General features: G+C 36.7%; 1 protein-coding gene across 1 annotated transcript in view; it reads left to right on the top strand.

Moving 5' to 3' along the window:
• The window catches only part of pde1cb (phosphodiesterase 1C, calmodulin-dependent b), a 40,262-nt gene extending 32,197 nt beyond the window's left edge, over positions 1-8,065 (top strand). The window contains exons 12-17 of the mRNA XM_079453616.1: positions 1,742-1,823; positions 1,981-2,095; positions 3,667-3,821; positions 3,973-4,149; positions 5,268-5,324; positions 5,461-8,065. Coding sequence (XP_079309742.1) covers positions 1,742-1,823; positions 1,981-2,095; positions 3,667-3,821; positions 3,973-4,149; positions 5,268-5,324; positions 5,461-5,471 — 597 coding nt within the window. The 3' untranslated portion in view covers positions 5,472-8,065. The remainder of the gene's footprint in view (positions 1-1,741; positions 1,824-1,980; positions 2,096-3,666; positions 3,822-3,972; positions 4,150-5,267; positions 5,325-5,460) is intronic.
• The last annotated feature ends 9,756 nt before the right edge of the window (positions 8,066-17,821 follow it).

The raw sequence follows: 17,821 nt of genomic DNA, 5'->3' as shown, positions 1-17,821 counted from the left end.
TTTTCATACATTTTCTTTAGTTTAACACTTTGTATCTAGTATTACACCATTAAGTATTATAAATGTATACAAAATGTATTTTGCGTTATTGCAAAGCAGCTTTACAGATTATAAAATTCATAGATTTGTAAAGAAACAATTTTGTTTACTCACTTTTTGGTAATATAAATTGGATTGTTATGTCTAAGTCGTGTCCACATTTTTCCAAATATTGTAATGTTTATGTAGTTTTGAACAAGATCAATGAACAAATCTGCAGTCTTTTGCATGCATTCTGTTCATGCAAAATACAATAATATTTCATGCCCACATATCCTGCCTTGCAAATGATTTACACTTTTAATTAAGCACCCCGTCATAATTTAATGTGTAGATAAATCATATACAGCAGTAAACCACATTTTGTAAATGCCTCAAAGAAACATCCTTTATTTCTAAAATCACAATATTGTACATTGTAATTTAAGGCAACTTTACCATGCAACCTGACCGGTTGCATGGTAAAGAGAACAAAGTGTTTTCACTAAAGCTACAGAACATCAAGAATTCACTTGTGAAGCGAGAATCCACATGCATGTGCTGTGATTGACTGACAGGTCTAGAGAATGGAAAGGTTTGTGTGTGTATTGTTCTAGCAGACTTCAGTAGGAAAATCGATTTTGACAATAGAAACCGACAAAACAAAGAAGCTTGACAGTTTCTGTTAAACCAGCCTTCAAGTAATGTTTACGAATACTTCATATACAAAAACAATCTTTCTGAACTAGAAGCAGTGACGCATCTGCCCATCAGCACTGTCTGAAACCCTCAGACATCCCTTCTGTTCTCATAAACTCAGTCCAGAACTTTCTGAACCTTTGTAAGAGAATGAACTCAACATATCACAGGTTAAGCTCGCTTGGTCTCTTGCTGTACCAAATTTGCTGAAACATTCAACTTAAGCTTTAATATTTACATTATGAAGCTGGAATACTTTTCATTTTCATAGCTGTGCCAGTAAGCTTATGTTGATACACTGCAAAATACACTCCGTACAAATATCTAAACATTAGATTTTTTGTGTTTTTCTTATTTTCCCCTGTAAAGCTGCTTTGGAAAATGCAAATTGTGAAAAGCGCTATATAAATTGAATTGAATTGAATTGAATTGAACATTATTAAATTAAGATGCGTTTTTTTTAAGAAGCAAAATGACCATAAAGTTCCATGAATGCCGGCTTTCCAGTAAATGTATAAAAAAATACTATAAATGACTGTGTAGTTGCTTAAGACAAGAAAGTATTTGCCTTATCTAACTAAACTAAAGTAAATGTATCTTAATTTAAGAATGTTTAGTTACTCTATTTTACTAGAAAACAAGAAAAGACAAAAACATTTTTATATTAATATATATGTATAATGCAAAAAAGAATGTATTTTTGTCTTTCATATCATATCAAGAAGACTTGAAGTGAGTTTATGCTCAAAAATCTCTCAAAAGGGTAAATAAAATAAACTTTTCAGGAAACTTAATTCAAGTTTTGTTTGCTTACGCTATAAATAGATATGTTTGCTTGTTTTAAGCATAAACTTTGAGCATTACATTTAGGAAAAACTTTTTTTCATCAGGTAAATGTATCTTGAAAATGACATTTTTAGACACTTATTCAGACAAACAATACATGAATACCAAGAAATAAATCACTTTTTGGCAGTATAAAATTGACCCTATATTTTCCAATTGTATGTGCGTGGGTTTTTAGGGCGATAAGGAAGCAGAACTTGGACTGCCTTTCTCACCTCTGTGTGACCGCAAATCCACAATGGTGGCCCAGTCTCAGATCGGTGAGTGACGAAGAAACACTAAAAACGATTTTGGAATACCTAAAAGCATTTGCGATCTAGTACGTTCGTAAAGTAAGCTTTCCGTGTCAAAGCGTCTTTTTGAAGATCGTCCATTAATTCAAAGGCTAAACTATTAACATGTACTTATTTCCTACAGGGTTCATTGACTTCATTGTTATTCCCACGTTTTCGGTTCTTACGGACATGACGGAGAAGATCGTCACTCCGCTTATTGACGAGGCGACGAGTTCAGGCCTCGCTGGATTCCGCAGGTCAGTTGTATCCCCGAGCGCATCATTATTCATAAACAGAAAAACAATGCCTATTCCTGTCAGTCTGCCTTTATTAAACAGCCTATTTGTGTTATTGCTCTAATGAATGCAGAATGAGATGGTTCAATCCACACAACAGATCAATTCACATTCTTCCCTCAATGCTCAGACTCCTGCTAACACAATAATAATGCTCGTGGCAAAGCCCACATTTTCATCAAAACCCAATTTACTGATAATGTTGTGTTTTTAAGGGAAACCAATTCAAATTCAATTCCTGCTAAATTCCATCAGGCTTTTCGTTTCAAGGAGGAAAAACGGGGGATATAAAGACGCTCTTGCTTCTGAAACTTGAAAATCTGACTCGGCAGTGCACACTTGATCCAGAGTGAATCCACTTTCATTTTTCTGTTATATACAGTAAATAGAGGTGGAAATTGAAGATGCTTTATTTATTGTTTCAGCCACCAACATCATCCCACATGAGCAAACATTGTAGTATACTTTGATACATACTATTAGTAAACTATTGTACATCGAAGCATACTGTAGTATGTTATAAATACACTTTTTTTGATTTATACTGGAGTATTTTGCAGTGTTTATTATACTCAATTGATAGACCGTACTAAATACTGTAGTGTACTTTTATATGGTAAAGTTCAAAAACATGTACACGATGGTTAGAAATTTTACTTCACTTTACTATAGTAAAAACTAAAGTATACTAAAATATTTGTCATCTGGGATATATTAAAAGGACTACACAAGTCAAGATGACTTGTAAGGATTTTAAAATAAGCATTAAAAGAATCAGAATCGGAATGTTCATTATTGTTTCCATATACGAGGAATTTGATATTTTGTCACAAGCTACTTCAGCAACTAATGAACTAAAACAACTAAACATCAAGATATCTCCTTGTGTTTTGGTTACTTTTATAATGAATATGTGTATTTCCTAGCTCTAGAATGTTTGTTGGGTATAAATGAAAATAAAAAAATGTAAGATTCATTGTTTTGGAATATACCATAAATACATGGGTATATGTAAGTGTGCACATAATATAGAGACGGATTGAAAACAGAATCTAGAGAATATCAGCGATCAACGGCCAGCTGTAGGGCGAAAGAACTTGGAAGACATGAAGTATTGAATTCAATTTCAAGTCTGATTCAATTCACCACACCCGGAGGAAAGCTGGATACAGAGACCTGGTTACACGAGTGAGACAAATACATAAAAGTGTTTGAAGAACAATGACACATCGAGTCTTAAATCATCCTTTCAGCCGTTACAGGACGCTAAAATAAAGACATTAGGATAAAATATAGAAATACAGCAGAAACATAAATTCGATAAGAAATGTTTCGGTTCATCTTCAATATCAGATCTTCAGAACTTCAATAACATTGACGTTTGATAACGTCAGACTTGACCCATCTCTTTCTGAGAGGAAATATCTGAGAAAGGAAACTTGTGCAAAAGTTTCCATTTATGATCCTTTCGTTTAGGAAGGTTTAGGAAAAAATAGTTGCGATATTAAAGAGATCTCGTCTGTTTTGAACAGTATAACTGCAGGAGATGTGAAGCGGAGCAGCGTGAACAGTTCTGGGTCTGATGGCAGCGCGTCTCTTCTCACCGTGGACCTGACCAACTTTAAAGCCATCTGGACTGACGAGGTTTCTCACAACAGAGAACGCTGGAAGACAAAAGCAGATAAAGGTGAGACTGTGCTCAAATATAAAAGAATCAGCAGTTGCATAGGAACCGGTCTTGTAAATGGATATAGAGTAGAAACATGGTCTGTACAGTCCACTCATTGTAAGCGAGTAAACAGTGAATAATGCGTGTCTTGCTGTGTTTCTGATATCAGAGAGTGAGGAGAAGGCCAAACGAGAGACTGACGAACAGCAGGGGACAACAGCGCAAAACAAAAACCAAGAGACCCTCGCAACAAAGCAAGATAGGGGGGCTGAGGACGACCCGGGGGGAGTGACCGGACCTTCAAAAGAAGGTGACCATTCAGTGGAAAAACTGAAATTACAGAACGGTACGTCTTATTATGAAGACTAGCTGCATCTTTTGAGATGGTATTAAACTAAAAGAAATTTTGTTTTGGTCAGCTCTAGTTGTACGTTTATCAGCTACTGCCCCCTTGTGGCTAATCATGGGAATGTACAGACGGACTTAGTAACTAGAGCAAAACCAATATAGTTGACTAAATACATGTAGTATATATTATGTTTTATAGTATATGAGCACATTTTGCAACAACAATACCTGAAATAGTGTTTGCCATGATCACATATTTGTCAAATGTTTCCTATCATCAAACACAAACAGTATTTGCAGTATTTGTCTATTTGAGGTTTTTCTATTGTATTTATATTCATTTTTTTAAATTCGTGGTCATTTTATATAAACAATTTTGCCATTTTTTATGTGCTTTTGTGATTTTTTTTTTTTTATTGCTTTAGGTCAAACAAGCACGTGTTTGGTTATACAGAAATGTTCTTGTAGGTTATTTTGAAGTTAACTTTAACTCTGCCACGCAGTGCGCATGCTGTGTACTAAATAAAAGGAATTTAGTATGCTAAATATTGTGAATTATTGTCAGTAATAAAAAAGTATATGAAATTGGAACATCGCTGTCGCGTGATCTCATTATGTTGCGTGTTTTCTATGCTGTTGCATGTTGAAATTCTAGAACATATGTAATGTTTGACTTACTAATGTATCAAAGTCAAACATTGTGCCGTTGTGGGACACCGTCTTCCGTTGCTGCTATGGGATACCGTATTTACATTTACATTTAGTCATTTAGCAGACTCTTTTATCCAAAGCGACTTACAAAGAGTTCGGGGGGCAATAAGCGATATGTCATAAAAGAGCAATAATACAATAGGTGCTAATACAAAGTAACTGTATCCCACAATGCACGGCACTAAACATGCATTATGATCTGTCTGTTATCTACTTATGTTGACACATGTAGATCATCATCTGTCATCCAACATGTATACCGAAACTGCAAACTGTGCACAATATACATGCAGGTCTAGTTGTTGAAGTATGACTGTGTACTGTTCCAAAGCATCTATTCTACAACAGTTGGCTACACCCCACACCAGTGTACATATGATGATTGTTGTATATGTCTGTAAACAGGAGAAGTGTCTCAAGAGACAGAATCACCGGTGTATGAAGAGAAGAGAACACTTAATGGTAAACATAAACACGACCCCTCTGCTACAGACACTTCCTTCTAGGACGAATGGCTTTATTGTGTTGAATATCAATTCATTACAAATGACATTACACCGATTTCTAATATACTTGCTGATATTTTGTTTTAAAACAGAAACGGCCTGATGTGAATTCCAGTCTGGCTGTCAGATGTAGAGCTGTAATCCTCGTATCTAAAGGTGAACGCTGCACACTGAAGGTACACGGCGTCCTCTAGTGGACATAGCTAACGCTTGCATCACTTCATGTTTGGCCACTATCCCCTCGAAAGCCTGTGCTGACTCTTTAAGAAGATCCATGAAGTGTGTGATTTGAAGAATCAGGCAACATTTCCTCGCCAAACCTGAAGAGGGTGGCAAAAGCCTCTATTTAAACAAGAGCTGAGGGAAGGAACGCATGAAACTGTTGGAGATGAATGTTGTTCAGGATTTTCATCTTCATTTATAATTCAACAAACAAATGCTTTAATGTGCTGATCGAGCTTGTAATCCAATGTTTTCGGCATGTGTGTGAAGTTCATCTGTGGTTCACAACTAAATATAATTTGTGTGTGTACTAGACATGATGTCAGTAATGAATTGTTATCACACTTTACACTCTAAAAACGAATTCACTGGCTTAGTAAATATCACAAACATAAACTGCATAAATTTACTTAATAAAATCTTTTAAAATCATTTAATTGATTTTTCCAGTGGGAGATTCCAACAGTTAATTTTAGATATGATTTAAGTTTATTTTATGAAAAACATAAGTATTTAATTAACAAATAAAAAATATTTATATACACACATACATTGATTTTGGGGAATTCTAATAGAATATTGAAGTTACTCATACAGTTTAAATTAAGTTAGAAAAGTATATTTCATTGATTTCACCGCTTTCAAATGTAGTGATTTTTCACTTTAAATCACAGTTAAACTATTTAGAGAGTACCTTAAATGTTAAATAATGAAAATATTTTTGGCTTTGGCTTTGAGTAATAAACGAAACAGGCATGAGAGTGACTAGAGCATAATAAAAGCACAAACTCTGTTTATGAATTAGCAAATTAGGAAATGACCTATTTAGAAATTTACAGTAAAACAGAGATCAAGTTACATTTTAATCGGGACTAAAACAGTTGCTTTATACATTTGTATTTATTTATATTTGTTTTTCATATTACATTTTTAAATGTAATTTATTTAAACATGCAATAAAAGTCTCAGCAGTACTATATCAAAGTATGTAAAAGTTTGATACCGTCACACGTCTAGCATGAACAGAGGTAGCAGCAGAAAAAAGAGATCATTTCAAAAAAAAAATCTGAATTTATGATCAATTGGTATGCGTTTAGGAAATTCTGTGAACTACTAACAATATTTCTACCAAATAAAAATATTGTTTATTGCAAAACTTGAAAACTGGAGGAACAGACAAAGAAAACAAGTTCAAGTTCACTTTCAAGCATTACAAAAGTCATATTTGTATTTAGGGAAATACAAATATGAATCATAAAATTATTTGGATTTTTTTTTCTCACAGTTGTGTCATGTTTCTTGTAATGCTGTCAGTCTTTCACATTGCTGTTGGATGACTTTATGTCACTCCTGAGGTTTGATTTTATTGAAATACAGACACTGGACTGGAATGACCAAAATACATCTGGAAATGCTGATGACATGAATTTGGAAGGATCTTTTCTTTTTTCTGCAGCTGTATATCAGGCCTGTGTTCAATTGTATATAACTCGTAATCGATATCCATCCAGATCTGACAATATAGTGATGTTTTGTTCAGCAATTTAAATGCGCTTTACTAGACAAGCACTCCAGCGGCCAGAACGGCATTGTACGTTTACAAATAGAGTTTGTGTACATGAAACCCTGAATGTGTATATGTATTATTACTGTAAATTTATGTTGTAGTTTAGATCAGAGCTTTTATACTTGAGGACAGCCGTATGAAGTGGCAGTATTTCTATTCAAGCACGTCTATATTCAGCTGAATCGACCTGAGATGCATCTCGGCTTACTAACACATGCCTTTCTTGATGTACTCTTTCCAAAACTGACCTACAGAAAAATACGCTCGCAGTCATCATAGATGATGTTATGTGTGGATCATATCACTAGTTTAGTCCTATTTCACCACGATCTGTTACACTTACCAAACTTATCCTGTAAATACGTTTGTTGCAACATTCATAACCCATCGGAGTTCTGTCTAGATAACTGTTTCATGTGTTACTACTGTTTCATTGATCTGTAAAGGAGAAAAGGTTACAGATGAACCGTTATGCTCTCGACGAATGCATTCCTGTTTGTATTATTTTGTCAAATTCCTTGTTATGCATTGATTTAGCATCTCAACGGTTTTGGTTTGTGATTTGCTGTTATTATTTACCAGCAGTGTGTGTTTGTCCTCTTTTTAAACCAACAACAACTTTGCCCTGACGAAATGGATACAGAGCGAAAGGAACAGAACGGTAACTTCATGCCATGGGCCACTTGATTTCGTTTTTCTTCTTCCTGTAGATTCAGGCCACACATTTGAGTCTGTTCCCATTTGTGTGGCCAGAGATTGTGAAAGCATGGGTTACAGCGTGCGTGTGTGTGAGTGTGCGTGTATGAGCAGATCATGACCAATCTGTAAATGTTGACACTGTGATCTCCATGATTTCTGTTTTGAAGCAGACCAAGAGAGACACCAATAAACATGAACTCAAAGGGCTCAGAATAAGTGTGCTGCTGTTTTTGAGAACTGACTTGTTTGATGAGAATCTAACGGAAGAAATGAAGGTGATTAAAAACAGTGATGCCATAGAACCATTTTCGGTTCCACAAAGAACCATTCAGTCAAAGGTTCTTTAAGGAACCATCTCTTACCTTTTTATAATCTGAGAAAACTTTTGTGAAACAGAAGGTGTAGCTTGCTGTTGAGCGGTGGCACGGCCAAAAAAAAAGAAAGCATCACATCGTTATTAGAAGTATAACGGTTGCGATGAATCACTTGCCTCTTTTTGTGTATTACAACTTTTTTACTAAACGTCAAAATCAGCTAAAAGGTAAACACAGTAACTTTTGTTGGGTATCTGCATGTGGAAAAATGGATGTGACATAAAATAATGACACGAGGCCATAGAAGAACCTTTTTTTGTCAACACGATTCTATTAAAGAACCTTCAACATCCAAAGAACCTTCCGTTTCCCAAAATGTTCTTTGTGGTTCATCAGATTATAAAAAGGTAAGAAAAAGATGGTTCTTTAAAGAACCTTTGACTGAATGGTGCCACGAAATGGTTTTGGACAGAACCCAGATGCAGGCAGACGAAGGTATGACAAAAAAAAACTTTATTAAATCAAACACCCGCAATGGGGAAAAACAAGAACAAAAACACACTAGCCAACAAACACTTTCCACGAGGGGAAAAACAAGGTCTATATAAAAGAGAAATAATAAGTCTACAAACTGGACCAGGAACACCATGTACTCCAAAGACAAGACATCCGTGTTAAGCATAAACAGTAGCCAATGCACCGACACTGAACAGAGGGAAACTAAGACTATATAAAAGGAGACACTAACGAGGAGTGATTACATGGGGAGAGTGGTGACAGCTGATGGGAATAAAACCCTAATTAAAGTGAAACACCAAACAGACGATGGGAATGAAACCCTTAAGAAATTACAGGAGATAGGAGGGTGGGGCTGAGAGACATAACAGGAAGACACGTGGCATCAAGTAACAACATAAAGCCACATGTCTCCACACATAACACAACAGAAACCCGAAAGACGTGGCAATGTCATGACTCTGCCCATGGTGCTTGAAAGCTCGAGACAGGAAGGACAGAGTCCTAACAAATGGTTCTAGAACATCACTGTCAAGACCTTTTCATGCACCTTATTTTTAAGAGAGTGTAATGGCAAAATTACAGACATAACGATAAAAATGACCTGGAATATTGTGCATCTAACCAAATTTGGCCACTAGATGTCACTGTAATAATGAGAACAGATTGTCTGTAAGGAAATGGAGTGTTTGGGGAAATCTCTCTGCTTGCATTTGTGGGATTGTAAGGACCCATCAGAATAGTAAAACCTTAATCAAGCTACAGTGGGGTAAGAAGTAACTGTTCTCTAAAGAAAAACTGCTTCACAAATATAAAAATAATGTATTTTCAAGAAACTTAACATGCAGATAGAATTGTGTTATTGTTCGGTTTAAGACATTCAAGTTTACATTTATGCATTTGCTCACTCATCCAACGTGATTTAAAGGGAATTACAAGGTATGTAGACCTATACCACGGCCTGTTTGAATACTTGATTCTGATTGGCTGGAAGGTGTGCATTAAAAGCGTTTGATGCACAGGTAGTTTCAGTCAATTTGATCGACGTTTAAAGATAACTGTCATTTTCACATCAAACATTACACTTTCAACATCAACCAAAGCTTTAAATGGGCACATGACCACATGGTATAAGCGGGATAATCCACGGCCAGCCTTGCATTAAAGAATTTGAATCCACTTGTGGAATTCACTCAGAATTCGCGCCGGGTGGTTCTTCGCCTCCGCGTCGTGCATTATAATCCTTTAATGCACGGCTAGCCGTGAATTATCCCTTAAGTATTTGAGTTCTTTAGGGTTGAACCCAAAACCTGTTCAGCAACAGGTTTAAAACTCATAATAACATTAATTGAATATAAAAACGATAGAAACCCAACAGTAAGAAAAACAAACACGTGTCTGTTTAGAAAACTAGTTTTTACCAAAACAAAAACATATTTTTATCTTTGTTCCTTTAAATGATAGTACACATACATTTTTTCACAATCTAACCAATATATGTTTCCTGGCGTGCTGTTTTCGGAACACAAGTCAATTGGGCATGTTGTTTGGATGCCAATATTATTCAAATATCTTCTTTTGTGTTCTGCAGAAAGAAGAAAGTCATACAGGTTTGGAATGATCACATGGTGAGCAAATTATGAAAGATTTTTCCCTTTAAAAAAGGGAATAAAAACGTTAACTCGTGCAAGTATATTCACAAGAGAATAAACGAAGTAAAGTAGCTGAACTGTTTAGAGGTGTGTAGCCTACTTCACATGCTACACACCGCAGAGAAGAGACCGCGCACGCACGCACACATTTACTGTTCAGTGAACAGATGCATGTATGCAGACTGCGCGTTTCGCATCAAACCTTCATACGAAACACGCCGAAGGAAGTATTAAACCGAACAAACCTCATCACACGTGAGCCGCCATCTGCTTTCTTACATCACAGATTTTAAGTTAAAACGACGCCCGTCACATACAAAAAACAGCACAAACAAAAAGCCTGGAAGGCAACATCACACCTCTATTACACCGTTTTCTATTTTTCACAGGAACTCAAAAAGAATCATCTGGGCATCGAAGCGTGCGTGTTTGTGTGTGCGTCCCATGTCTGCGAATCCACGTTCATTTGAAGGGTTTTATCGGAAACTATATTTGACGCACTGTTGTTCGGTGCAAGTCGTGCGCTTATCATTTATTTCGCAGGCGCACATGAAAGCGCATCCATAAACGCACGCACGCACGCACGCACTCACAGCAACACAAATACTCTCTCTTCATTAAGACTAAACAGCTTTTACTGAACATATTGTATATAGAATGTGAGAATCTCCCAGTCGCTCTGTTTTAGACTGAAGGTCAGTGTACTGAAACAGAAGTTTGAAATAGAAATATTGTAATTAAGAGCGAGTCGCCGTAGCAACAGACCATATGCTGTGTTACCCGAAGAATACAGCAGGAACAAAGGTGTCAAATTAAGTGTTGCCTGGAACGTTCCTGTGATGTTTCTTTTTCTTTCCTCGCATTGCGTTTCGAATAGAACAAATAATACAAACGCAGATCTCCTTTTATTGAAACGGATACCATTAAGTTATTTATTTGATGGAATTTGGCATTTAAAACAGGGCCTGCCAGGCAGATCATTCCAGTTCTATTTGTGGAATTGTAGATATTTTATGTGATTTAAGAGTAGGCCTATATGGTCCAGTCTCACCATCGGTGCTTGTCGCTCTGAAATTTGTTCGTCGTCACTCTCCTACCAAAACCTCAGATGTCCAGATTCTCTGTTTTTCAGGAAATGGTGAAACGCTGTACTTTTTAAAAGATGAAATACGTTTTGGTTAGATGTTTAAATAACACTCACAAATATGATACAAGGTTTCAGAGTACATCAGTGATATGAAATGATGGTGTTATGCATGGTCTTTGTGCGTTTGCAATGTATTTGCACACTAATACAGTAGAGCAGTGTCCTGGAGGTGAAAACACGAATTATGTTCTTTGAAAGGTAATGTTTTGCAACTTTAACGTATAAGACCTTAATTCTTCTTCAGAAGTCTACAATGTTATTTTAATACAAAAAAGTGTTTATATTTAAGGAACAACATACCTAATACAAACCGATCCAAACCAAATCAAATAAGCTGTGGCAAATAAACTTATGTCTGTCCATTCCCGTGAAACTGTGCCATAATGGAATCAGCATCCACGCATTCTTTAAATATTTAGGTATTTGTATAATTTAAGTATAAACATCTCAATGTTTTGCCACACAATCCGTGCTTAGTCCCATCCAGAATAAAAGTTATAAAAGTTTGGGTTTAATAAAATGTGTGTGCACGATGCATGTAAATGTCGTTTTTATAAACACATACACATGTATACATATTTAGGAAATGTGTATTCATTTTTATATTTCTCTGAAAAATATTTTCAGTATTTATGTATGTGTATGTTTTTCTAAAATACAAAATCTATATGCACAGTACACGGACATATATGTAAACACAAACTTTTTTTCTGGATGCGATTAATCGCGATTAATCGTTTGACAGCCCTACATAAAATGTATTGTTTTCTTTTCAAATCAGTCATATTTAAGTTCAAAATGCTTTAATTTTCAATTCATTTACACAGAGCTGATACCACCTAAATGTAACTAAAACTCATTTAGTTTAATTTGATTTGTCTTGAGTTCACACTTGAAAAATGTAGTTTGTACACACACACCTCTCTTATCCCTGTCAAATGAGCCACAGCCCCAAGGGATCCATCCACACCACGACAATGAACACAAGCCCGAATCGTCTTTTGTGACTGACAGCTGATGTCAGAATCTGGACAGGACCCAGGCAGTGATGAAACAGCATTTTCTGATCCAAACCAGCACTCGAGCGACAATACGTACACAGGCTCCATCATTTACTGGCATTGAGTCAGAAAGAGAGGCAGAGTGTGCCAATACAGACAACCTGATGAGAAGACTTGAGATTATTGAGCTGGCGAGGAGAGAAAGAGCAGCCCTAAAGAGATGTTTAGCGTTTAACATTTAACCTTGAAAAACAGTATCTTCTCTGCTATCACAATATATAGTTGTATATATTATGTGATGTGTGTGGAAGATATTAGAAACAAAAATGTCAATATTTGTAAAAGCTGTTAGGTAAACAAGTGAACACACTCATAGGGCTATACATGAAACACCTGCTTAATAAAGATAGACAATAACTAAAAGTCTGAAGGAGAAAAGATTGATATGAAATAATTGAAACTAATAATTGTGTTTTTTTATCAGAGATATTACATTTCTCCATCGATACCTATAGCTGATTATGAAGAGTGTGACCAGTACCGATTTTGAGGATTATATTAAATTTCTTTAACTGTTATTAATTCATAAAATTTTTATTAATATTGAACATCAAACTGGTGATAAAAAGGGGTTTAGAATAAATATATATATATATATATATATATATATATATATATTATATATATGTTTATACAGAGCTTGGTGACTGATTCCATACAGTAGAATCTGGATTACGAATCAGATTCCAAAATCTGCTTTGTGTTGCCGAGTTGTCCATGCCAAGCATTCCCAATATGTCATCCATTTAAAAAATGTTGTTCACAAAGATGATACAGGTGAAAAATATTGATAATTTCTCCATTGTTTCCATTGGATTTTGTATTAGATATCACAAGGCCAGGCAGGTGATTTGTTGTCTTGCAACTGTGTCATTTGCAATCCGGTCTTTCTGTTGTGAAGGAACAACAACATTTACTTTATTTGCTATAAGCAAAACGTTATTGCTGTGGCTAAAATATTTGCAGGTGTTTATGAATCTGAATTATGTCGACAAAAGGGTATTGTTTAGATTTAAATATTATTATTAGATTGCTGTCTAAATACTTTTGTTTTGCCCATCACTCCGTGAAAGTTACACCCATTTAAATAGATTTGGCATATCTACACTGTAAGTAAAAGTAACTTGTGTAAACATGTTAGTGTGTGATATAAAGCACAACATATAACTTATTTTTATCATAAAAAACGTTATGTTTACATTGTAAGCCATGAATTAATTAGCACAATTCGCTTTCCCCATCTGTTTCGAGAAGCCGTTGAAATTTTGGGATACTATTTCTGGACTGTTTCGACAGAATGTAAGCACCAAACGTCTTGCGTCCTGCTGGGATGAATTGAATTACGCACGTAAATGATGACGCGTTCTATATTTACCATGCTGTGTTAGTGTGTCTTTCAGGAAATAAGACACATACAGTATTTGTTTTAGGTGTTGTGTGTTGCGTGCATGACCACCGCCATGTTCGACTCGCACCTTCTCCTCCATCTGAGGTTCCACCTGGTCGGTGCGGACTGCTGGCATATGGGCCATGTAATTGGTAGAAACAGCACAGCTGTAGATGATGGTTCTGAGACCCAAAGTCCTCTAATCACTTCAGAATAACAGTCAAGAGCCCAGCCAACCCTGCACGGGTCTCTCGGAGCGAGACTGCCCGGGACGGCCAAGCGAGTGACAGTATTTTTCATCTCTCTTTTTATATCAATGGGATTAAATGGACTTCTAATCTCTTCTAATGTCGCTGTCATTAGAGTTTCAGAAAAGATCTCAACAATGTCGCAAACTGAGTTAAGATTTGTCAAATCTGCATTCAAAAGTCGATATTGTTGAAGATCATACATTTCTCCAATCCAGATTATTTCACCTACACAATCTACATCCATTTACACCTAACAACTGTCTCATTTGTTATTGTTATTGTTTTTATTTTATTTAAGAGAAACATCTGAGACTAAGTTGCGAAGGTCCAGACCAATGAAAGTTTAACTTCTGAATTATATTTTCCTGTTACTGACACACATAAAAAGATAGGAAAAAAGTTCTTTACATTAAGCTATTGTATGGCTTTTGCAATATAGTGGATACGTAGAGTGCTTTTGTTTTCAATTTTTTCATGAATGTCTTCTTTTGTGTCCCACAGATGCACAATGCAGGTGAGCACATAATTTTAAAGGTTTCAAACGCGATATAAAGAATCTCATTTCCGAGAACAGCTGTTGAATTGCAAGCATCAGTCCGCGCGGCTTGTTTGACATTACGACCACGTCTGACGGATCTGAAGGAAAGCTCGCAGGAACTTCTCCATCAATCTGAAATGGGACAGATGCTGTGACGTCTTTTGTGTATGATGTGCGCCTTTGGAAATCATGTTGATTTTTGCATCTTGCAGCACGGCGGAGGTGCGATTATGAAACGCAAGGTGAGAGTGCGTCTCCCAACACTATACCTAAAACGTAGGTGTTAGTTGATGCAGCCGCCAGAAACATCCGTGGAAAAGTTTCGCACAGCTTGCTTGTTTATTACAGGCATGTACTCATACAGAGGTAAAGACTTCTTTTCTTTTTCACACGCTTGCTTGTAAGATTCACTGTGTCACCAGCATCTCTGAGTTAGACCACCAGAGTGTCACCTGTGAATCTGCCAAGAGTCTCCGTCTCTCATTGTGAGAGATCCAGCACCTTCATTAGCAACTCGGCTTGTCACGCTGCCTTTAAACGCTGATAATGTGATAATTAAAACAGCTGACTAGCACGAGCTGTCATCGCCGCCGCAACAAAAAGCCTTATTTACAGGTGGAGGAATATAGCCAGCCGTCATCCAGGTTTACCATACCATACGCTTTTTTGGAAACAAAGATGCATGTAAAGGGACAGTCTACCCTCCCCAAAAAAATGAAATTATTTCATAATGTACTCCTTCCAAACCTGTATGACTTTTATCTTCTGCAAAATACAAAGACGACATTTTGGAGAACATTGGTAACCGAACTCCACTGATGCTCATTGGCTTCCATTGTATAAACACAAAACCACAGAATTTGTATTTTGAATTCTTTTCATATGGATTGTCAACTTGGGAATACCAACAAAGTGGTGATTCTGTTTAAATCGATTATTCAAGCATGAAGGTCCACCCCTAAATCTAAGCACGTCGTACGAAAACGCCATCGTACGAATTCCTATGAACTATCCCCCTTGCGAAATAGCTCCAAATTGCCATTAGATTGTGTTGAACATGCCAACCGTGTTGAGTCCTCTTGTATCACTTTAAGAGTATTAGGATCATCCTCTCTTTCATTCAACTACACACTGATTTATTACCTGAAAAGACCGGAGAACTAATTAGTGGAGTAATTAATTAATTTAAATTAGCATATTTGCATTTGCAATTAGTGCAGTCAACTGATTAGTCTGAAATGAGGAGTTTCACTCATCAGATGCTGGTGTGAACTGGACCAGAACACACAGAATGCCAGCTGAGGCGTTTCGGGGGGCTTCGAGCGTGTGTGTGTGTTTTGGGGACTGCCCTTTGCTTGAAATATTTATTGGAGAAAAAGTAGTAGTTTGTGTAGGATGTGGTTTAGGGACAACGAAGCGTAAACTAAACACAGCTGTAGTTCTAAAAGATGCACAGCGAGGCAAAGATGACCCATGGCGAAGAAAGAGCTTAACAATGAATCGTATCTCTGTGCCATGATAGTGGAAGAGTTTCCTTCGAAACATTTGTTTCAACCCATGGTTGGGTCAAATACGGCCAAGCTCTCATTTAAATTAACCTTTAAAGATCTCCAGATTATTGATCCGAGGTTGATTCATTTTGACAGTGAACATTATTGTAAACCGTTAGACTGTGCCTCCTCTGTGAGCACCCAAAAATCTTAAAGGAGTAGGTACTTCCACAGAACACAAAAGAACGTTGGTAACAGAACAGCACAGCGCCCCCATTCACTTCTACTGTGAACAATGCAAGTGAATGGGGGGCTGTCAAAAACATTCTTCAAAATATCTTCTTTGTTCTGCAGAAGAAAGAAAGTCATACAGGTTTGAAATGACAAGTGAGGGCGAGTAAACGATGACTGAATTTTCATTTTGAGGGTGAGCTACTCCTTTAAAGATGCTGTTGCTTTCGATTCAAACATTTAGCATCCAGGTGTAGGTATGAGATCACTTTATTAAAATGAATAATTGTGCTGCAAAGCTATTTGTTATCCAAGGGACTCACAGTCCTATCAGACGTCCCATAGCCAAATCAAATCCATGCGTCACTTTAAAATCAAAAGCATTTAGCAGTCTCTACACAGGTACAGCCGCGGCAGAACTGGCATTAATCTTTTTTACGCGGAGTTTTTTGACGGTAAATGAGAGCCTCCCGGTGCCCATTACCGTGAGCGCCAGATGATGAGAGCCGAGTGAAAGTCCCCGGAGACGGCATCACGTGACCAACAGAACGTCAGTGGCAGATGGCACGGGTACCAGCGCTGCTGCCTGGCATGGGTGTCATTTCTCAGTGAGTGAGAGAGAGAGAGAGAGAGAGAGAGAGAGAGAGAGAGAGAGAGAGAGAGAGAGGGGAGAGAGAGAGAGAGAGAGAGAGAGAGAGAGAGAGAGAGAGAGAGAGAGAGAGATTAAAGGAATTCTTAGAGCTTCACATCGAGCACATGGGAGGCAGTTCTGAATGTCGTCAGGAATTTGAACATGCAAGCAAAACACTGAAGGAAGCAGGTGAGCCATCTAATCCATCATTTTTTATTCTTTATAATGTTTGCCATAAACATGAATAAAGAATAATTCACGTTGAGAGGAATTTTAAATTTAACCTATAGTGTAAATTCTGGCTTACATTATTTAATATTTAATAGAGTTCTCTTGTTTATAAATTTTTGAAAAAAAACCATTTACAGTTATGTAAATAAAGGCAAATAGAAGATTCGTCAAGCAGATGTGTTATTATTAGCTCTAAATTTCTAGTGGAATTGTTTGCAGTTTAGGAGACGCGTATGCGCACGACGCGTCCTTGCGTTGTGTCTGCGTTTTCTTATTGATAGTCTTTGTGCACATGCACGAGACTGATATATTTGGCACGTTTCTTTTACACTCCAGGTTTAAATTAATAAATCAAACTCAAACACACTTTGCGTAAATAATCCGGAAAAAAACATTTCGACATTAAAACGTCCGATCCTCTCCAGCAGGCCCCATACCCTCTGGATACCTTGCACCATATTCACTGACTTTACCTTTAATCTGATTGTTTGTTTTGCTGCAACGCAGGTGCAGACG

The sequence above is a fragment of the Barbatula barbatula genome, assembly GCF_947034865.1.
Source record: "Barbatula barbatula genome assembly, chromosome: 3".
Lineage (NCBI taxonomy): Eukaryota > Metazoa > Chordata > Actinopteri > Cypriniformes > Nemacheilidae > Barbatula > Barbatula barbatula.
The sequence above is the reverse complement of the archived record's forward strand: the minus strand, read 5'-3'. Positions and strand labels throughout refer to the sequence as shown.